A 23,932-nucleotide genomic window follows, 5' to 3' on the forward strand; every position below is an offset into this window, starting at 1 on the left:
CGCTCAACCTGCAATCATTGAAAAGATCAAAGAGAAGCAACTTAAAGACGAACACTTGAAAAAGGTTGTAGAAGAGCTTGATTCAAAACCGAGGCTGGGGTTTGTATTCGAGATTAATGTGCTGAAATTCTAGAATCGTCTTTGTGTGCCTAATTGTTATGACTTGAGAAAACGTGTTATGTCTGACGCCCACAATACTAAATTTGCTATGCATCCAGGGAATACAAAGATGTACCATGATTTGAAACAGAATTTCTGGTGGCCTAGAATGAAAAAGTATATTGCAGATTTTGTGACTAAGTGTTTACATTGCCAACAAGTCAAAGCCGAACATCAACGACCTGCTGGGTTGTTATAGCCGCTTCCAATACCGGAATGGAAATGAGAGTATATTATCATGGATTTCATTGTGGGATTGCCTCACCCTTCTCGAGGTATGGATTTCATTTAGGTTATAGTTGACCGTTTGACTAAGTCTGCTCATTTCCTGCCTATTAAAACTATTTATAATACGGATAAGTTGGCTAACATGTATGTGAATGAAATTGTGAGATTGCATGGCGTACCAATATCTATTGTATCTGACAGAGATTCGAAGTTTACATCAAGATTCTAGCAAAGCTTGCAACAAGCCTTGGAGACGGAACTGAGGTTAAGTAGTGCCTATCATCCACAGACAGATGGTCAGACAGAGCGGACCAATCAAACCTTAGAGGACATGCTCAGAATGTATGTGTTAGACTTCCAAGGAAATTGGGAGACTTATTTACCATTGGCTGAATTTGTGTATAACAACAGTTACCATTCGAGCATTGAAATGGCTCCTTATGAAGCTTTGTATGGAAGAAAATGCCGATCTCTGGTATGTTGGGCCGAAGTAGGCGACAGACCGTTGTTGGGACCGAAACTTGTGCAAGAGACGACCGAAAATGTGAAGTTGATTCAGCAAAGGCTGAAAACTACTCAAAGCCGGCAAAAGAGGTATGCCAATGTGCGAAGAAGGGACACCGAATATGAAGTTGGGGATCACGTATTCATAAAAGTGACTCCTATGAAGGGTCAAACTCGGTTTGGTGCGAATGGCAAGTTGGCGCTAAGGTATGTTGGGCCATATGAAATCTTTGAAAATATCAATTCAGTAACCTATCGAGTGGTCCTACCGCCAGTTATGGAACATATGCACAACGTATTCCATGTGTTAATGCTTCGGGAATATTTGAGAGATTCACTCCATGTCATTGAACCAACACATGTGCTCCTAAAGGATGATTACACTTATGAGGAAAGACCTATCCAGATTGTGAACCGCTGAATCAAAAGATTGAGGAACAAGGAAATACCACTGGTAAAAGTTTATTGGCAAAACCATAGAGGGACTTATGCTACCTGGGAAACGGAAGGAGACATGATGAAAAGATATCCTAAGTTGTTTCCTTTGGACCCAATGTTTTTCCAAAGCGAAGGTAATTCGAGTTTGGAGGACCAAACTCTTTAAGGGGGAAAGACTGCAACAAACCCGATCCTTGATTAACGTTAATCCGTGGTTAATTATGCTTAATTGGTAATTAGGGTGAAATTCCAGATTGAATTGCTTGTGTGTGTTGCATGAATTATGTCCATATCTGTTCAACGTAGGAAAATCTATTTGTGTTTTCTTTCGGTTTGCGAATTGAAGGCCCTATCGGCATCCGATTCAAAAATTGACTTGATTTATATGCTAATTAGGATTTATAAAATTTTATGGTAGGTTTAATTAAAATTCGGTTCGGAATGATTAAATTAATTGCATTTGATTAATTTTGATTAATTACTACCTATAGGGCCATTTTGACCCCACTAAGTTTACCTTTTCATTTCATTCTTCCTCAACTTGATGCTCAACGTGAGAATGAGAGAGAATTGAGGGATTTGGGTCCTAGGTTCAAGAATTGAATTCACAAGGAGAGAATTGCTAGGAGAAAAGAAGAAAACTTGAAGATTTGTTCATCTAGTTCAAGATTCTAGCACATAAAGCTCAATTGAACATCTAAAGTATGAAACCAAGCCTTTAGCCTTGAAGTTGAGTTAATTCATACATGAATTCATGTAAATTGAACTATAAGATGTAAGAATCAAGCTTAAGGAGTAGAGAGGTAGATCAATCCATGCATGCATGTGTATTTTCTTACAAATTGAGCATGATTTTAAAGACTTCTTTCATGCATGTGTTAATCTCACTTACATTTTGGTCATTCATCATATTTTCCATTAAATTACCAAGTTTGATCATGTTTTGGAGTGTTTGAATTCAAGGGAGTTCATGCATGTTGTATTAATGAAATATTCATAAAGTTTTGTGTTGAAATTTTGTACAATTGACATGCCTTTGGGCCATGGTTTCTTGAAATATCTTTAATTCATGTTGCTTTGGGGTCTTCATGTATTTTTCTCAAGTTTTGGCCTAGAAAAATCGAGTTTGAAGCTTTTAAGGTTGTGTTTTGTACTTGAGGATCAATCTGGAAATTCCAGATTTTTGATCCACGCTCGAGCGTACAGTTTGAATACATGCACTTCCGCTCGAGCGTCGAGAGTCACGCTCGAGCGTGAAATGCATATACCTAGAAGTTCTTGTGTTTTGCAGTCCGCTCGAGCGAGGGAATCCGCGCTCGAGCAAGGGTCTGAGTCTCATGCTCGAGCGTGGATCAAGCGTCCATCGAGCGTGAAAAACATGCAACCAGTACTTTTTTAAAAGTTTACAGTCCGCTCGAGTGAGGGAAGTCACGCTCGAGTGGAGCTTCATTGTCTGCATGTCTGCTCGAGCGGGAAAAGCCACGCTCGAGCGTGGACCCTATTTTCAGCAAGTTTTAAAAAATGTTTTCCAACACTTTTTTGCATCCTCATTCCATCCTAGGCATTTTTAGGCCATGTTAAGACTCCATAACGAGGATTAAAGACTAGAAACACACTAAGAACAAACGAAATAAGTTATGTACAATTCGAACGAGTGTTTCAAGTGTGTATTCGTATGTGTGTTCATGTAGGTCACGCACCTTAGGACAAGCGAAGTGCCACCTTACCATCTAATTAGAGATATCAATCATCTGTGAGTAATGACTTTGTAAAGTTATGTTTAATGTTAAGTATTTTCTAAATATTACAATATGAAGTAATTAGTTTTTTGAAATGAAATGTTGTGTTTGAAACGAATGAATGATTGTCCAAGATTCTGAAAGTTATCCGTGGCATCCTTAGCATTATATGATATGCGTCCCTACATGGGTCATCAGGTCCCTTCATGGGTTATCAGAAACGTCTCTGTGCACATGAGTTAGTAATAAGCCTTCATGGCAGTCCCTTTGTGGGTCATCGGATTTGTTAATGCTAATGGATGCGTCACGTATTATGATATGATACATGTACAAGTTTTGACTACGAATGTAAAAATAGCTATAAATCTACTCTGTTACGATAACTAAATATGTACACGGCTTTGTTTCCGTGTGGACATCATTCAATAAAATCTTTACTCTGTTATTATTCACTGGGCTTTAACTCACTGTTTATATTATGTATATAGGTGAGTAAGCACGTGATCAGGCCCAGAGTTGATGGCCTATGCTTCAGTTTTGTCAACCAACCCTTGTGCCTCCCGAGGAGGTTCTGATTGAAGTCAAATTTCATGGCTGCTTTTGTAAACATTTTATGCTATGTGATGTTTAGTCAGGATGTCTTTTGGCATGTGCTTGGTGTGTGTAAATATTGCATCTTGTTATAAAGAAATTTTAAGTTATCTGTTCCATGTATGTCAACACGGCTCAATGGGCTGTATATGTTTTGTATATTGCTTCCGTAGCCCCTCTTTATATGCTATTATGTCGTGAGGCCTTTGGTAATCCGAGGATTACTGGCCGACTTCGACGCTAAACCTATGGGAGCGGGTTTGGGTCGTTACATCTTTGCTTTTGTTATTTTTAACCATGGAAAAATTTAAAAAAATTTCACCAATTCCGGCCATTAAAGCCTCAGTTAATGACTTGGTAGTGAGAGTTGATAACTCATCATTCCATTGGCGAATTTTCATATCAAGTTGAATTCTTCAATTAAATGGTGTCGTTTTTCTTCCACCAAATAATATTGAAAGGGATAAAAGTTTATTTCATTAAGAAAATGGATCTCTTATTGAAGATCCAAAATTTTTTGTTCACGCCAATAGATTTCATCTAGCCTATTTGAAATGGACAAATCCAATTTATTTTTCATTTCTTACACTTGACATCACACTGGGCGTGCCAAAAATTGTTGGCTTATTTTTCCTACGAAGGAAAATACCATAAATGCGAGCGTGCCAACAAGGATTGAAAAATCCTTACAGATTAAATTCAAGCCAATTATCAAGCAATTGTGTTGACGGTTCTTTTGCCTCAACAAAGAGGACTTCAAAATTACTAAGTATAGAGAAAAGAAAAATTAAAAGAAGAATGAGGGAAACGGAGAAAGGCGATTGAGTGAACAATCAAAGTAATAATTACTTACCTCTACTCCTATGTTTCGAAAAGGAAGTGCATAAAATGTTTTGAAAAGGAAATGTTTCAAATAAATGCTTCGAAATATAAATCTATATTAAATTATTCCTAAGATAAGGAAAATATTAAAAAATATTGAAATCAATTGTCTTTGATTTAAATTCTGGATCTTTTACAATGTACTCGTGAATGACTATTTATAGGCAAATATTTGTAGGAAAAAATTTCCAGCAATAACTACCTAATAATTACTTAAAACTGCCTACTCTTCGATCTTCATTCCCACAATGTCACATATCCCTTCATATCTTCATAACTTCTTTTAACCTCCAATTCATGCTCCATATTCTCCACTCTATTCTCCATCATCTTTTCACATTTCATAACTTCTCATAACCTCCAAATAAGTAGGAAGATACCACGTGTCCTGCAATTATATAAATAATAAATAATAATAAAAATTATAGATTTATGGTGCCAACACCAGTGAGTACATAATTTGATAAAATAATATTTGCATAAAAATCTAAATTATACAACAGTACCAAAATCAATTAAAAATTTACAAAGTTAAATATAAATTATCCCAATCACTTTATTAGAATTTCATCTTAACTCTAAAATTTAAAAATTAATTCCACATAATTATCAAACTATTACTCTACACACACCAAAAAAAAAAAAAAAAAAAAAAAAAAAAACTCTCTACACTCTCACTATCACATCCTGCCTTTCACTATTAAACTCCCAGTTCTCTCCTTTGCCGTCTCTCCCCCTCCGTCTGAAGCCTTACTGAGCTCCTTAATTTATAGAACTCTGAAAAGATGCTGATGACGATGATAAGGCACGCATAATAATCAAATAGAATAAAAAATTGAAAAAGAAAGCTTTTTGGGTGAATAAGAAATCAAAGAGAGAAAATGGAACGGAGCGGGCGGGGGCTTGTCTGCCACCACCGTAAAATTTTATTATTTTTATTTATTAAAATTTTTAATAATAATATTTATAATGATTTATGTATTAATACACAATATATATATATATATATATATATAAAATCACGTAAAATTATAAAATAATAAAAATAAATAGACCAATGAGTTTGTATATTAAGAAGTTAAATGTAATATTTAGACACTATTCACACTACATCCGAGAAATTGGTAGAATGCCGAAGGGGGTCACTCATGAACCATAAAAAAAAAAAAAATATGAAAGCCACTAAATGCTGGTAGCGTCATGAATTCCGACAAAAAAATTTATTTGTTCTTCTTCATTTCTATTTTTCTTCTTTTTCTAGTTCAACAAATGTTTAATCAATTACAAACTCTTAAAAGGAATAATGCCCAGATTTGGTTTTCTACTCCTTCTGTCACACATTAATCTCTCATCCTCTTTTTTGATCCTTTTTTTTTTAATTTTTTAAAAAAATTTACACTTCTTTGTTGCCAAACTATATATATATATATATATAATAGATAGAAAACAAATCTTTCACAACGGAGGTTCATTTGGGAAAAACTTTTTCAGCTTTATTTTTTGGCTAATTTAACCTACTTTAATTAGTTTTGTTTGGAAATAACTTTTTGATTCTTTTGATTTTTTTGTGAAAGCTTAAGTGAAATAATTATAATTTAAATATAATATTTTATTTTATTATCTTATTTAATCTATTTTATTTTTTTATATTTTTTAATCCCAACCAACTTCCCAAATAGGGATATAGTGGAGATAATTTATTTGGGTCAATGAAGACAGTGTGTTATTATTATCATTAGTGCTAAAGCAAGATGAATAAATGAGAATTGGTAAAGAGATTTGCTGGTGTGTAGGTGCTGTTTGGGTGTTTTTTTTGTGTGTTTGCCCAAGTTGGGATGGAATTTGGTATAGTTGGCAACAATAGGAGGAAGAGGATGGAATATACATATATATATTAATGGGTGGTATACGTAATGCGTGTGCAATTCAAATAACCAATAATGAAAACAAATAATAACAAATTTAATATCATAATATGTATGTCACTTAAGTGATAAGTATGTTCTTAATGAAATTTAAGGTCTTGAGTTCAAAACTTGCTTATGCTATGTATAATAATTTTTTTTTTTACTTATTTTGGCATATATGAAATTGTCATGTGGCATAAGGAAAAGAAAGTTTCACTAAACCAACTTAGACCTTCACTTAATAATAGTATAGATATAGGTTTCATTTAGTAGAGAGAGAAACGAGATGAAGGTAAAAATGTCAGTTTATCTGCTCCATTAATAGAATTAGTGTGCGTATTAGTCCACAAACTACATGGACGGGGGTTATGTGGTCATTTCTAAACGTTAGCGAGTAAACCGCACATAGCCCGAACTATAAGGGGATAAAATAAAGTTTGCCCAAAATATTAAGAATAAATTATAAAATTTACCATGAATTTGTAATATTCCAAGGGTGTTTGGGAGGAGTTATTTTAATCATTTATTTATTTTTATTTTTTTATGAAAAGATGTAAAATAAAAAAAAGAGAGAGTGATATGATTGGATGTAGAGATGTAATCGGTTTGATATCGTCAGCATTTAGGTAAAAAATTTCACCGAATCGATAATGTCGGTTTTATTATTTTGAATACCGATACAGACCACTTCTCCCATCAATCTACACTGAACTGAACCGATTGAAATGATTCGATTCGATGCGATTTAATCGGTCTAAGACATTTCAAATTTGAGTCACTTTTAAATATAATCACTAATATATATAAAAATATAAAATTAGTTATTTGTCTATCATTTCAAATATATCCAATTAATCTATTTAATAAATACTTTTCATTTCCTAAATAAACAAAAAGCAAAAAAATAAAAAAATTTAAAAAATACTAAAATTTCAAGAATAATGAGTTAGAATTAATATTATATATAATAAGAGTTTACAAACTTAAGTTATAAAGATGATAATGTTAATTAGTTAAGGTTAATAATTTAATATACTTATTAACATCATTATATTATTAGATTATATTGAAGTGGTTGGTTTCGGTTTAATTCGGTACACAAAGTACTGGAACCAATACCGAATAGAAAATAAAAAAAAATCAAATTTAAAAAATACACAAACCGATTCTTGTTAAAAAGAAAAATCAAATATAGCAAATTTAGCCTGATTCAATTTGATCAATTTTTTATTTTTATTTTTCTTACCTCCCTAATTAGATGTTTGCGCATTGAAAAATACTTCATCTACCACATAATTTCTTTTCCACAAACCTCTCCAAATGAAGACAAATTAATGATCCAGGTTCATATACTCTTCCCTTTTTTCAAAATCTTTAAACCCATCATATCACATTATTCGAGTGGTGGTATTACATGTATTAATTAATATATTAATTAATGTATTAATATCAATTATGATATTATTATTAATCTTATTCATTACATAAATTATAAATACTTAAAATATCTTAAATTATATTATATTATCAATTAATATACTTATTAATATATTAATTAATACGTATAGTATTATTCCTCTTTGAGAGAATTTGGGGAGAAAATTTTATGGGAATGCAGCACTGCTATTTGGCTTTTTAGTCGAAAAAAAAATCAACACGCAAGGCCCTCAGTAATTTTCCCAACAAAGAAATCTCTTACGAAGACACGACGAATATGTTTGGTTTATATTTGTGAAATAATTTTATAAAAAGAGTATAAAAAATTTAAAATTTTATTTGGTTGTATGTTTTAAAAATAATTTTGAATAGGAGTAATTTTTTTTTTGTAGTTAAATAAATGAGTGTGAGAAAAAATAATTAATTGATGTGTAAAATATAAAAGAATAAACGGTGGTGTAGAGATTACCAATTTAGTAACTCTAAACCCACCACTAATGAGGTGGCAAAAAAAAAAAAAAAGACACAATACAAACTTTGGCAGTGGGTAGGATCTACTATCACATCACTAGTGATAGTTCTAATTAGAGTTTCCACTCATTTTTCAAATAATAAAATAGGAGAAAAAAAAAATTGATTGATGGGTAATTGAAATAAAAGTAATTTTAAATTTTATTTTTAATCAAATAATTTTTAATTTTTTTTTTTTTCAAAAATTCTGTCAAAAAGGCAAGCTTATTGCAAGGCCAAAAGCTGTCTGACAAGCAGCAGAAGAGTAAAAAAGAAAAAGCAAGCAAAACAACTGACAAATAACTTAACACCCCTGTCATCTTCATCACATCTTCATCACAGAATCCAATCCACTGACACCCCCATTCCCTCTCCCTCTTCTCCATCATCGTCACTATCCAAACCCAGCAGCAGCACTACCACCATGAATTCTTCGCCCCCATAACTACCCTCCAGCTTCAACAAATTTACCTGTAAACCTCCAATGGCCCACCCTAACTAGAACCATCAGTCTCTGTCTTCTTCTTGTTTCACTTCAAAATTCAAACCCTAATTTCCCTCCCATCCCCACTCAAAAATGGCTTCATAGAAGCGCTTTTCCAAATCTCCCTCATTGCGAAGCGCTTTTGCATTCAGAAGATCTCCTAGACTCACTTCTTCTTCTTCGCCTCCCAAAATCAAACCCACTTCCATGAAGTCGCCCCTCAAAAACCCGCCATTGTTGAACTCAGACGCATTGGCTCTTTCTTTGTATGTCAATGGAAACGAAGCAAATGAAGACCAGCCAACGCCGTTGAAAATGTACGACCCCAATTCATCTGCCGAGAAGTCTGTGCGAAGATCGCCGAGGTGTACCACAAACAAGTACAAAAGTCCCAAATTTGAACCTGCATTGTCTAATTGCTTACGGAGATCGCCGCAATTCTCGGCCCCAACTGATGATCGGGAGGTGAATTTGATGAAATCTGATTTGAATTTGATTGAATGGCAGGGTTCTGATGCGGGAGAGGCGGGTGTGAAGTGGTTGAGGTCGCGCATGGTGCCAATGCGTTTGGATGGGTCTGCATTGTCGATTGAATCGCCTTCGAAGAAGGCGAAGACATCTTCAGCGAGGTCTGGTTTGAGAAAATCTCCGAGATTGCGTGCTAATGTCGATGTCAAGTGTAATTTGTTGGCATTGCCTGTATCATCATCGTCGGTGAAACAGTTTTCGAAGAAAACAAAGACCAATTGGGGGAAAAGCTATTCGAATGTATTTGGTAAAAGATGCTCGAGGTCTCAAAAAGTGCCTGTTCTACTAGTTGATGAACATGGTGAGACAAAGTCTAAGTCTGTTGTGAAAAGAAAGCTGAAGGAGAAGAGTAAGAGCGCTTTTGGGAGCTGTGATTTGGGTGTGTTGGGCAAAAAGTGCTTGAGATCTCGGACAATACCATTTCGGCTAGTTGGGATTGAAGATGTTGAATCTAAGCGTGTTTTGATTGAATTGCCTGAAGTTTTAAGGGATAAGAAGCAACAGGAGGAGATTAAGACGAATTCTGGGTGCTTTGATTTGGATGGGATTGCTGAGAAGAAGTGCTTGAGATCTAAGAAAGTCCCAATTTGCGTTGTTGGGACTGAAAAGGAGGACACAAAGCCAGGTTTAATTGCATTGCCTGTGAGTTTGGGGGATGAAAAGCAAGAGGAGGAGATTAAGACAGCTTCTGGGAGCTACGATTTTGATGGGATTGTTGAGAAGTGCTTAAGATCTCGGAAAGTTGCATTTCGCGTTGTTGGGACTGAAAATGAGGACACAAAACCAGCTTTAATTGCACTGCCTGATGTTTCAGCAGAAAAAAAGCCATCTTCAATGAAGAAAGAGAAAAACCAGAAGACCACATGTTCCTTTTTTGGACAGCCTGTTCCAGAGGAAGAAGCTCGAGAAAGATGGCGATGGCGCTATGAATTGAAGGTGCACATACACTTCTAGTTTTTCAGTTGCATTTTATTTTTTTTTCAATCTCGAGGGTTTTAATGTGTTTGATGATGTGCATTTTACATTGAGTGTGGATAAAATTTCTGCAATGTGAAGGTGTACCCGAAAATTGCTAATCTGAAGAAGCTTTTAAATAATGGTGGTATTTGAAATGAGAATTTTTTAAGGGAAATATACTGGATAATATAGCAAGTATACATAATTGTGTCTCATGGGGCATGGAGATATATTAAGCGCTGATAATCTTATTTATTAGTTCTGATTTCTTAAATGATCTGTTTGTTTGGCACAATAATCTATTATAATGCAATTCTGTTTGAGGTGTAGATTTCATTATTGATTTATAAAGAAAATGGCTAAATAATAAGAGAATAGATGATATTCTTGTGTCTTTTTTCTCTTACGACAAAGTACTAAAATAGAGGGTTGTAAGTTGTAACCCTGGACTGTTATGACTTTTCAGTGTGCTACTTGTATGTGGCCTCTTGCAAAAAGGCCATTCACATGGACAGATATCTCTGATAGAGGCCTAGTTGAACTTTCAGGTAGTATTTGGTTCACTAGAATGGAATGGAATGAGATGTAATGATTATTCCATCAAAATATTCATTCCCATGTTTGATTGACTAAGAAAATAATGAAAAATACATTGCAAATGGAATTATCATTCACCATTTTAAGGAACTTATCAGGAAGGTTTTTCCCCGATTCATTCTCCCATGAATTCCTCTGCATGAATATTATGGTACGGCTTGCAGTACGGATTGGACCGTGCTCCACCCCCATGAACTCATGCAGCTCTGATGTGCCTGTGAGAATACATTGTGAATCTTACAAATTAGGCATGATTGTGGTTGTATATGTTAGAGTCCTAGTCCTATTGGATGAGTGATTGTATTAGAGTCCTTTTTGGTTTAGGAGTTGGGGCTATATAATCTAAGGTCTGGTTGTAATCAAATATACAATTGAATATATAGAGATACAGAAATCTTACATGGTATCAGATAGGGGTGGGCGCTGGTCGGTTGCGGCCACGGAATCTCCAATCCATCATCCGTCCGCTTAGATTGGCGGATTGGAGAAAATCAATCCGCATCCGTCCGCTAATCCGGCGGATGTGGATTGAGCGGATTGGCGGTTTGAAATTTTATAAATTTTCAACATAATTCAACTTGTGCATTTCTTCAAAAAATAAAATAAAAATAAAGTATTACAGTCAATGACTTAAAAAAGTGTTACAATTACTACATGTATCATCCAAAGAAAGAAAGTTTGAAACTTTAGAATATCACAATCACTGCATGCCTCATCCACATATTACAATCACAGTATGCCTCATCCACATAAAGTATTACAATCTGTGGTTCTTAAAATATAAAAACAATTCAAACTACCAAAACCATGAACAGAGCAATAGTAGAGATTGTGTATGTCTCTATATTGTTACATTTATATATGTTTTTGAAAACAAAAACCAACCAGTATATATTATATTTTTTATTTATTACTTTTAGAGTTTGATTTAAAAACAAAAAAAATATAGATAAATAATACCTTTATTTTTTTCAATTCAAAAAATATATTCAAATTGAAAACTTCTTTTCAACAGAATATTTGAACTATTTTTTAATTGAAAATACAAACAAAACATTTAAACAAATTGAAAATACAAAATCTTATAAATTAGTAAGGGTGCTCGCGGTTTGGCGGTTCGGTTGCGGCCAAAGAAACCTCAAATCCGCCATCCGTCTGCCAAATTGGTGGATTAGAGAAAATCAATCCGCAACCGTCTGCTCGTCATCACGCATCCGTCTAAAATGCGGTGGATCAGTTCGGTTCGGTCGGTTTTGGCGGATCGGTATATCCGCTGCTCACCCCTAGTATCAGAGCTTGGTTTCGAAACCCTAGCAGCCATTGTTGAAGCTTTTCTGTTTTGTTGAACTCTCTGGTTCAACCTTGTAGATTCGAGTCGACCCATCTGGTTCGTCCGAGGTCTCTCCGTCTCTTCTTCAGATCCGTTGTCTCGCCATCGCGATCCTGGTTGATAGCGATCGTGGTCGATCACCTCCTTTGGTATGATGGTCGTCCGAGATTGGGTTCGGATTATCTTCCTCTTTGGTTGATCACGGTTGATCGCGATCGTGGTTCATCTGGTTTGCCTCCTTACAAACGCTGGTCCAAATACGTCTCTTGGACCACTCTGGTTAATTTCTCTGTTTGACCCCTCTCCTTACAGTCGCTGGTCTAGTCTACGTTTGACCACTCTAGTTAATTTGTTTTATAAAAACCTTGCTTTATTACAATGTCGGAAGATAAAATCCAAGCTATTAAATGTAAATTTACAAGTGACAACTACGCTTATTGGCTATCTAGCATGGACACGTTTCCGAAGGCAACGTATGGGTGTTGGACACGTGTCGGACACGGACGCGCGTCGGACACGCGGTTGACACGTGTCCGACACTCTATCCAACGTGTCCCTTTTTTTTTTGAATTTTTGTAGCCGGACATTCTGTTGGACAATCTTGGACACGCTATGGACATGTTATGGACTGAGAGGGAGAGAAACCCTAACCCGTTGAAGACAGACACAAAGAGAGAGAGAGAGAGAGAGAGAGAGAGAGAGAGAGGGGTGAAGAACCTGTTGAAATGGAGCCCTAGATCAGGTATGTTTTTCAATTCTTCAAATCTCTTCTTCGATCTCCTTATTTTCTTCTGTTTTTCTTCTTCTTTCTTCGTTTCGTCTGCATTGTCTGTGTCGTCTTCCTCGTTATGGTGTTTCAGCCCTCTCCTTTGACTATCGATCACTGTTCTCTCTCTCTCTTGCTATGGTGTTTCAGCCCTCTCCTTTGACTATCGATCGCTATATCTTCCATTCTATTATATGTTATATACTAATAATATCTATACGTATATATATATATATATATTTATACACTAATAATAATAGTGTATATATTATATATTAGATATATATTTGAACAAAAATCTTTTTTTTTTCTTTTCCTTTTTTCTATTTTTTAGATATTATTATTTGTTTAAATAAAATATTTTTATTTATAGGAAAATTTTAATTTGTGAATAATATTTGATATTAAAATAAATAAATAATATTTATATTTTTTAATTTTACATATAATAAAAAAATAAAATTATATATACTGAACGTGTCCCCAACGTGTCGTGTCTCCTATTTTTTGAAAATTTGCGTGTCCCTGTGTCCGTGTCGTGTCCTCGTGTCCGTGTCTGTGCATCATAGCTTATTGGTCTAGTGTTATGAGAAATTTTCTTCTTGGTCGAAAAAAATGGGGATATGTTTCTGGTTCTATTCCTCGTCCATCGGATCCCAAACAAGAAGAATATTTGCTTTCATGTGACACTTAGGATTGTGATAATGCTTAAGTTTTGACCTGGTTCCATAACTCTGTGGATGACCGTATCGGGATGATGTTCTCTAAATATAGCACTGCCAAAGAGGTGTGGGATTACTTGCAAAGTGTTTATCAGCAATCGAACTTTGCCAAACGGTATGAGTTGGAAACAACTATTCAGGGAGCTCGTCAGCGGGATCTGTCTATTCAAGATTTCTACATTGAGATGACAGGTCTCTGGGATTAGTTGGCCCTTATGGAACCATCTAGCCTCAAGACACTAGAAGCTTATGTTGAGTTTCGAGAGCAAGGTCGTTTAGTGCAGTTCTTAACGGCTCTCTCCCCTCAGTATGAGGCTATCTGTGGTGGCATTCTTCACTGGTCTCCTCTCCCCTCTGTGGATGCTATTGTTCGCGAGCTCCTCTCCGAGGAAACTCGTCTTAAGACGGCCAGTCAGACTCTGTCTCCATCTGTCTTCTTGGCTCCTACTTCGTCTCCTCTGCTATCGAACCCCCCACCTTATCAGCCTTAGACCAATGCAAAGCCCAAGAAGGGGCCACTAGTCTCTGATGAGTGCGCTTTCTGCCATCAAAAGGGTCATTGGAAGTACAACTGTCCCAAGAAGGACCGTCAGTCTGCTCAGTCTTCTCAGTCGTCTTAGCCATAGTCCCGAGGTCCTGCTCCGAATACTTTTCGCCCTTCTGCTGCTTATACTACCTCTGCCTCGGTTTCTGATCCTAACTTGGCTTCCTTGAGTGCTCAAATTGCTTAGTTTCAACATCTATGGTCCACCTCTCAGTCATCTTCATCTACCTCTGCTCTCACCTCTTCTCATTCAGGTTTGCTTGGGTCCTCTTCAGGTATTCCTTCCTCTGTCTGACTTTTTTATTCTGGTGCCTCTCATCATATGACTCCTCACCTCTCCTTACTCCAAAACTATATCCCCCTTCCATTTCCTATTACTATAAATACTGCTAATGGGTCTGGTATGTCTGTCCTATCTATTGGGTCTGTTTTACCCTCTGCTATGTCTGCTGTTACTATTCCCTCTGCTCTTTATGTTCCTCGACTGTCTGTTAGCTTGCTTTCTATCAGTCAGTTTGATGCTTTTGGTTTTGATGTTATTTTTTCTTCTTCTGTTTGTTGTGTGCAGGATCAAGTATCCAAGAAGCAAATTGGGACCGGCCGTAGAGTTGGAGATCTCTATGTGGTGGAAAGCCTTCATCTTCCTCAGTCTACCTCTCTCGTTGCACTTTCATCTTTTTAGTTAGATTCTCAGTCGAGTCAGTTTTATTTATGGCATTCTCACTTAGGTCATTTGTCTATTGACCGCTTATGGTCTTTAGCTCAGTCAGGATTGTTAGGTAAAGTTTTTCCTAGTCACATTAATGAGTGTCAAGGGTGTAAACTTGCTAAAATGATAGCTTTACCCTTTAATCACAGTACTTCTATTTTTGCTTCCCCTTTTTCTCTTGTACATACTGAAGTCTGGGGACCATCTCCTGTTCTCACTAAAGGGGGTTCTGCTTATTATGTGTCCTTTGTTGATGATTGTACTCGCTATACCTGGGTTTATCTTATGGCTCATAAATCTGACTTCTACCAGATATATCGTATATTTCAGTCTATGATCACTACACAATTTGGGGGCCATAATTAAAATACTCCGGTTTGACTTGGATGGGGAATGCTTTAAAACTGAATTCTGAGTATTTGGCCAAATTGGGCACCATTCACCAAACCTCTTGTACTGATACACCTGTCCAAAATGGTCGTGTTGAGCGTAAACACTGTCATCTCCTTGAGACAGCTCGATCTCTTCTTCTCCCTGCCTTTATTCTGGCACCATTCTGGGGTGAGGTAGTTCTTACTGCTGCTTTCCTCCTTAATCGTATGCGGACTCCCTTACTCTCTGGTCGATCCCCTTATAAGGTTTTATATTCCCAACCTCCCAATTATTTTCTCCAGCGTGTCTTTGGGTCTGCTTGTTTTGTCCTCCTTCCTCGTAAAGATAGAACCAAACTCAATGCCCGGTCTATCTTGTGTGTCTTTTTGGGTAACAGTTCTACCCAGAAAGGCTACCGCTGTTACGATCCTGTCTCTCGTTGCCTTTATGTCTCCCGTCATGTTGCCTTTCTCGAACGTCTGTCTTACTTTTAGTTTCTCCCTCTCACTACTCCAGTTTTCAAAGAGGATTTGGTTCAAATTGACCCATTTCCTTCTGAGGTCTCGTCTGATGAATACATCTCCACTGTTCCTCCTAAGTTTATTCCATCTTCTCCTCTTCCTTCACCTCTAGTTGCTTCTCCTCCTTCGGCTTCTTCTCTTCCTCCGTTATTAGTTTATTCTCGTCGCAAGGTTCCTCCTCTACTAGTTGTCTCTACCTCTGCTGTTGCTCCTCCTGCTTCTGACGACACTGATCCTTGCTGAATGCTGATATCCTACTCGAGCGCGTCATCCTCCAAACAGGTTGGGTTGGTCTAATACATGTTTTCTACTTCCTATCGTACTTTTTTGTCTGCTATTCACTCTTTTTCAGAACCCCAGTCTTACAAGGAGGCATGTCAGGATCCTCATTGGGTTCAAGCTATGGAGGATGAGTTGTCTGCTCTACAAAAAACTAGTACTTGGGAGTTGGTTCCTTTGCCTGCTGGTAAGAACTTGGTTGGTTGCAAATAGGTCTACAAAGTCAAGACTCATTCTGATGGGTCTCTTGAGCGCTACAATGCTAGTCTGGTTGCCAAAGGTTTCTCTCAGGAGTATGGTATTGATTATGAGGAGACATTTGCTCCTGTTGTCAAGATGACTACTGTTCGTACTTTGATCTCTGTCGCTGCTATTCGGTCTTGGCCTCTTTATCAGATGGATGTTAAGAATGCTTTTCTTAATGGTCATCTCACTAAAGAGGTTTACATGCACCCTCCCCCCGGTCTTCACCATTCCTTTGGCCAGGTTTGTCATATTCGGCGTGCTCTGTATGGTCTGAAGCAGTCTCCTCGTGCTTGGTATGATTGCTTTCAAACTGCTGTTACCGAGCTTGGATTTCATCCTTCTGCTTCCGACTCTACTTTATTTCTGAGACATACGTCGGCTGGTTTTGTTGCTCTCTTACTCTATGTGGATGATATGATCATCACTGGCTCTGACTCTTCTGCTATCTCTGAGGTCAAGCAGCATCTCTTCCGCACCTTCGAAATGAAAGATCTGAGTCCATTACGGTATTTTCTTGGTATTGAGATTGCTTCTTCTCCAAAGGGTTATTTTCTGTCTCAGGCTAAGTATGCTAATGAAGTCATTCATCGTGCTGGTCTCACTGATACTAAGGTTTCTGATACACCTATTGAGCTTAATGAGAAGCTTAACTCTACTGATGGTGTCCCTTTAGATAATTCCACTTTATATCGCGAGCTTGTGGGTTGTTTAGTTTATCTGATTGTCACTCGTCCTGATCTTGCTTATGCTGTTCATGTGGTTAGTCAGTTTGTTTCTGCTCCTTGCTCTACCCATTGGGCTGCGTTGGTTCGCATTCTTCGCTATCTCAGGGGTACCATCTTTCGGGGCTTACTGTTGTCCTCTACTTCCTCTTTGGACTTGGTGGCCTATGCTGACTCTGATTGGGCTGGTGATGTTACTGGTCGCAAGTCTACGTCTGGTTTCTGTATGTTTCTTGGTGATTCCTTGATCTCTTGGAAAAGCAAGAAACAATCAGTCGTTGCTTGTTCTACTGCTGAAGCTGAGTATCGTGCAATGACTCATGCCACTACTGAAGTTGTTTGGTTTCGTGGTCTCTTGTCTGATTTGGGTGTCTCTCAGTCTTCTCTGACCTCTCTCTATTGTGACAACCGCAGTGCTGTTCAGATTGCCCACAATACTGTTTTCCATGAGCGAACGAAACACATTGAGATTGATTGTCACTTCGTTCGCCAGTATCTGCAGTCAGCCTCTATCTCGCTTCCTTTCATCTCTTCAGCTTTGCAACTTGCGGACTTCTTCACCAAGACTCACGCTACTACTCGATTTCAGTTTCTTCTTAGCAAACTCTCAATATTTTCTGCTAAAACACCTTGAGTTTGAGTGGGGGTGTGAGAATACATTGTGAATCTTATAAATTAGGCATGATTGTGGTTGTATATGTTAGAGTCCTAGTCCTATTAGATGAGTGATTGTATTAGAGTCCTTTTTGGTTTAGGAGTTAGGGCTATATAATCTAAGGTCTGGTTGTAATCAAATATACAATTGAATATACAGAGATACAGAAATCTTACAGTGCCCAGAGGCCAGAGGCAAATCTTTTCTTAACATCAAGCGTGTTGGTACTAGATAGAAATGATAACCCCAACAATTTCTTTGTTTTAACGACTTAAAAGAGAAGGCGATTGATCGAAGAGGTCTAAGATTATAATACAAATAGTTGGCCCTTCTTTCTCAAAGTAAACTTTCTCGTTTCTTGCTTTAGTTTTCAATAAGGGGCGCGTTATTCTATTCCATCTTATTCCAGTGAACCAAATAAAGCATCAATCTTCTTTGCAAAAGGTACGGAAAAAAAGGAAAAAGAAAAATGGACACATATCCGTTCTGTGTGCCTTGGTCACCTAATAATCGTTTGCACAGGAGCATTGACTGACTGACTTTAGTTTTGCAGCTTTGTTTATTATCTTCTTGGCTTGCATATTTTCATTTTTTCCCCTTTTCTTTTTTCCAGCAGTCATTAGCATATTTCAGTTCTGAATTCTGAGTATGAATATGTTAGAGATTGCAGAGTCAAAGATCTGGGAGCCAAGGCAAGATATTAAAGTGAGTCGCAATCTACAAACTTGTCTCCTAGGTAGCTTTTGTTTTGGAAACTTATCACCATTTTTTCTTCTTCTTTTTTATTTATTTTTTATTTTTTTGTATTTTCTTTGCTCTATAATATTGTACATACTCATTTGCTGCAGTGAAGGTGAGGAGGATGAAATAATTTTGAACGTGGAATGCCATTACACTCAAGCTAAAGTTGACAGCTGCATATTCAATCTTGGAGATTGTGCATACATAAAGGTCAGTACACCATATTTCAAACATAGGTCCCTCACCCCTCTCTCCCTCCTTTATTACTTTTTTGTTGCTACATTGCCCCATTACATGTTTTGCTGAATTTGACTTTTCAAAAGAGTTTATTAACTTTGAGATCATGCTTTCCTATGATTAAGGTAATTTATGTGAGGCTTTCGCACTTGCCCCATTAAGCTTTATTATTTATGTATCTTGATCAGTTCTGAATTTTTTCAATAATTATTTCAAGACTTCTCTTGGTCTTGTTTCCTATCTACATGGGCTTTTATATGTGTGGAACTGCATAAGCATTACTAGATGTTGTTGAAGCAGTACGTACTGTCATCACTGAATTTTGTATGCATATTGTTACGACTTCTATAAAGTAGAAGGCTTATGTAGGCATTTTCTTGATCATCCAAGGAATGGGCTTGAAATTATGTTTTTAAACCTAGTATTTTACGTAGGCACTTATTGAAATTATAAATTTTGCATGCATACTAAAATTATGTAGGCTTTTCCTTGATCAGCCTTGACCTCAAAGTGATTGAGATAAACAGGACTGTAATTATGAGCTATTCATTTGATTCACAAGTTCTGTGATTTAGTGGGGGTTTGGGAAGTGGGTTTTTTGTAGGTTTTTTTAGTTGTAGGATATTATTGGAGAAAATTTTTTTTGTGTCTGGGAAGATAGTTGGGTTTTTTTGTGGTTGGATGTGATGTTTGTGAGAGAAAAAGTGAAATGATTATGGGGTTTGATGTAATATTTTGTTTGGATTTGTTTTTTTTTGGTTTTGTAACCAATTTGTCTTTTAGTGAAAAAAAAAAAAAAACCTAAAAAGTTTGTTCCCAAACACCGCCTTAGTGTTTCTTATTCTGTTACATTCCTGGGGCCAGGGGTTACAGGGGGTATATCACCTGTTGGTACTATGACATCTCATTGTTGAGGTCATATCACAAGATGAAGTTGTTATATATGTTTGGCCTATTAAAAACAAAAAGTTATTATATATGTTTGGGAGTTTCCAGCAAACATAACTGAAACTCGGTTTTGCTTAGAGTCAGGTAGAATGCATGTTTTATTGTGGACCACAAAGAAGGTAAAACAATTTCCCTATTTTGTGTGTCCATATATAATGTTAATACTTGAGTATAGATTTTAAGAAATTGAGATTAATGACATGAGTCAGTTACTATGGTGCTTTGACATACAATTAAGAATGTACAATTGGGAAATGTTGAAATCCTAAATGATCAAGTCGTGGATTTATGTTTTAAAGAAACCATTGTGCTTGGGATGTGATACAATTTTTAGGCCTAGCGATCCAAACTCTAGGTGAGTGGTGATATCTGAATTTGGAGCAACATCGATGGTTGTTCAGGTGATTCGTATGTCTTTTTCATTTGGCTGACCGCATGTGTAGTTAGCTTTAACATAAGCTCCTGTGCTTTCTCAAGTCTAATCATATGGAGGCTCCTTAGATGAATTACATTATCAAAAATCTGGCACTGGAAAGAAAGAAGTGAGTTTAGCATGGAAATAACCATGATCAGTTGCTGTTAATGGGGGATTGATTGGAATTAGATGGCTTGGATTTGTAGTTTTTGCTCTATCACATCCCTCCTCTTCCATTTTGATGAATATTGGTTTATGTGGGAGTTTCACTTGGTGGTGGTATAATCCCTCCTTTCGCATTTCTCTTTTTCTTTGGTTGCTCCAAGCAGGATGTTGCTTTGCATTGTGAAGAATTCCTTTTGAGCTCTCAATGTAGCTCGGCCCTTGCCCCAGCCACATTCTTTTGTCATACTTCCTATTGCTAGCTAAGGAAGGTGTTGAATATATAGATGAGAAGGAGAAGAAGGAGTTCAACAGAGAGAGAGAGGGGGAGAAACAGCAGCTGTATTATTTGATTCAAAAAACATAGGGTTTCCCCCTTACACACAACTATATATACTAATAAGAATAATACATAAAGACTAAACTACCCCTAACACTTAACACTCCCCCTCAAGTTGGTGCAAAGATGTCTCTTATGCCCAACTTGCAACAAATAGGGTGAAAGACTTTCCTACTAAGACCTATAGTAAAAACATCCGCCAGTTGATCTTCAGACTTGACCAAAGGCATACATATCACACCCTTATTCAACTCTTCCTTAATGAAATATCTGTCAATCTCAATATGCTTAGTCCGGTCATGTTGAACAGGATTGTGTGCAATACTAATAGCAGCCTTGTTATCGCAATACAAAGTCATGGGATCACTGTAGTTAAGCTCTATATCACTCAGCAAAGATTGAAGCCACACTAGTTCACATGTTCCATGTGCCATAGGCCTGTATTCTGCCTCAGCACTAGATCTAGATACTATTGCCTGTTTCTTACTACGCCATGTGACTAGATTTCCCCCTACAAAAACACAGTAAACAGAGGTAGAGCGTCTGTCATCTATAGAGCCTACCCAATCTGCATCTGTGAATGCTTCCAACCTCAAGTGACCATGATTAGAGAACAAAATTCTTTTTCCAGGAGCAGATTTAAGATACCTCAAAATGCGATAGACTGCATCCCAATGAGTTGCACGAGGATTATGCATGAACTGACTCACTATTCCAACTACATAGGCAATATCTGGATGAGTATGAGATAAATATATCAGTCTTCCCACAAGTCTTTGGTACCTTTCCTTCTCCACAAGCTCAACAATCCCACCAACCCCACCAACCCCACTACAAAGACGATGATTAGTCTCAATTGGTGACTCGGCTGGTCTGCATCCCAACATGCTCGTTTCCTCAAGAAGATCTAGAATGTACTTCCTTTAAGAAATGAAGATGCCTTTATCAGATTTGGCAACTTCAATCCCAAGAAAGTATCTCAAAGGACCAAGGTCTTTTATCTCAAACTCCTTGGCTAACAGCATCTTGAGATAGGTCACCTCCTCCTCATCATTACCTGTCACAACTATGTCATCCACATATACAATAAGCAATGTTACCTTATGTACATTGCGTTTGACAAACAAGGTATGATCTGCATTGCTTTGCTGATACCCAAACCCCAGCATTGCCTTTAGGAATCTACTAAACCACGCTCTAGGAGATTGTTTCAAATAGGCCTTCTTCAATCTATAAACCTTTCCAACTGTAGACTGAGATGAGAATCCCGGAGGTACATCCATATATACCTCCTCCAAATCTCCATGAAGAAAAGCATTCTTCACATTTAGTTGTTGTAGAGGCCATCCCAAATTAGCAGCACACAACAGAATAGCTCGAATGGAATTCATCTTTGCTACTGGGGCAAAATTTTCTTGATAGTCTATTCCATATGTCTGGGTAAATCCCTTGCATTGTGCTTAATGGTGAACACCCACTTATATCTGACTGGTTTTTTTCATTAGGAAGAGACACTAACTCCCATGTGTTATTTTTACTCAAAACTTGCATCTCCTCTACCATAGCTATCTTTCACTTAGGATCATTGATGGCTTCTTTCCGACCCTGCGGAATTCACACAGAAGAAAGAGACGAAACAAAAGCACGATATGGAGAAGACAACGAATCATATGACACGAATTTAGAAATGAGATGTTGAGTACAGGCTCTAACCCCCTTTCTGAGAGCAATAGGGAGACTCAAATCATCAGCAACAGGACTATCAACAACAAGTGAAGCAATGGGCTGAGGATCATTACCTGTAGAGTCAGTGGAAACTGGGTGTGGAACTTGTTAGAATAATATATTATTATTTGGGTTATTATTTTGTAATTATTTTATGCCTTAGGGCTTCCTCTTGTAATTATTAACTCCATTAATATAAATAGGGGATGATATCCTAATCATACTCTAATATTGGTATTCTCTAAAATCATCATGGTATTAGAGCCACAACCCTAAACCCTAAATCCATCCACTACACAGCCACCACATCCACTACACAGCCACCACAAAGTTGCTGTCTAAGGTTTGACTGTATCTGTCGGAGTCAACCCTAAGTCAACCACTGTCACAGGTGCCCACACAGTAGTTGGTCACTATTAACAGGCCTTTTGGCCTAAGTCGACCTCTGTGGTTCCGGTTGACAAGCCATCTTGCCTAGTCGCACCTCTGTGGTCCTAGCTGCAACCTTCATTCACTATCGCAAGTCCCCAGTTACGTGTTTGGTCTTTGTCAACAACCATTCTGGCCTAAGTTAACACTGTGGCTGTGTCGTTTGCCTTGCCGACTGCCATTGGCAGTCTCTCAAGCCTAGCCGATAGCCTTGAGGCCTTCTTTGGCTTCCTTCGTCTCCCTTTATGTCGTCTCTCTTGTTTGACCTTTTGCTGCCTTCTTTAATGAGGTGTTGAACTTGTTTTGGTTTTGTTTTTTCCTCATTTTTTCTTTATTATTAAAAAAGAAAATAAAAGAAAAAAAAAAAAAAGTTTGATGAGTTTTTAAGTCTTTAATTTTCTTAGTGGTCATTGTGTTTGTATTCCTCCATCTTCTGGGTTTGTGATTGGTACTAGTTTTGTTGAGGGTTCGGTAGTACAGTATCTATGGCAGATTCCATCGGTGTGTCCACTACACAGACACCTAGGAGTGAGAGTTTCCCTATACCTACCACTATGAGTGATAACCCCAACCCTAGCCTTAAAATCACTTCCTCTCTATTTAATGGTCAGAACTATCTCGGGTGGTCGTAGAGTTTGACTATGTTTTTGAAGAGCATAGGGAAGATGGAGTATGTGGATGGCAGGATACAGGCACCCAGCACAACTGACCTGGGTTATGACCAATGGGAGATTACCAACTCTTTAATTATGAGTTGGCTTATTCATTCAATGGTACCAGACATTGGTGAGGGCTACTTATCTATGGAGGCTGCCTAGGATGTTTGGGATGCTGTGGCTACCACCTATTCTCGCAAAGGGAATTTCTCATAGGCATTTGAGTTACGTCGCTCTCTCGAGAGCTCTGTTCAGGGGGAGCAGACGATTCTTTAGTCTTCACTTTCGTCACCAATGGCTGGAAACGCCTTGATAACCTGCAGGACTATAAGCCTGTTTGCATTGCTGATTCAGTTGGCTAGCGGAAGTTCATTGCACAGGAAAGGGTCTTCAAGTTTTTGGCTGGTCTCAATGTGGAGTATGATCCTGTTCGGAGTCGGGTTTTGAGTATG

General features: G+C 37.3%; 1 protein-coding gene across 8 annotated transcripts in view; it reads left to right on the forward strand.

Moving 5' to 3' along the window:
• Positions 1–8,667: 8,667 nt before the first annotated feature.
• The window catches only part of LOC114281969 (DNA (cytosine-5)-methyltransferase CMT3), a 48,349-nt gene continuing 33,084 nt past the window's right edge, over positions 8,668–23,932 (forward strand). For 5 of the 8 annotated variants that reach the window (XR_014344703.1, XR_014344702.1, XM_082895784.1 and 2 more), the window contains exons 1-3: positions 8,675–10,343; positions 18,489–18,532; positions 18,676–18,778. Coding sequence is in view for 5 of the 8 variants with exons in the window: in XM_082895784.1 (XP_082751910.1) it covers positions 9,087–10,343; positions 18,489–18,532; positions 18,676–18,778 (1,404 nt within the window). In the remaining 3 variants the exon portion in view is untranslated. Of the gene's footprint in view, positions 10,344–18,488; positions 18,533–18,675; positions 18,779–23,932 lie in introns of all 8 variants that reach the window. The other 3 variants (XR_014344704.1, XM_082895783.1, XM_082895781.1) reach the window with 2 other exon arrangements.

The sequence above is a fragment of the Camellia sinensis genome, chromosome 11 (assembly GCF_055761805.1).
Source record: "Camellia sinensis isolate YWXY chromosome 11, ASM5576180v1, whole genome shotgun sequence".
Taxonomy (NCBI): Eukaryota; Viridiplantae; Streptophyta; class Magnoliopsida; order Ericales; family Theaceae; genus Camellia; species Camellia sinensis.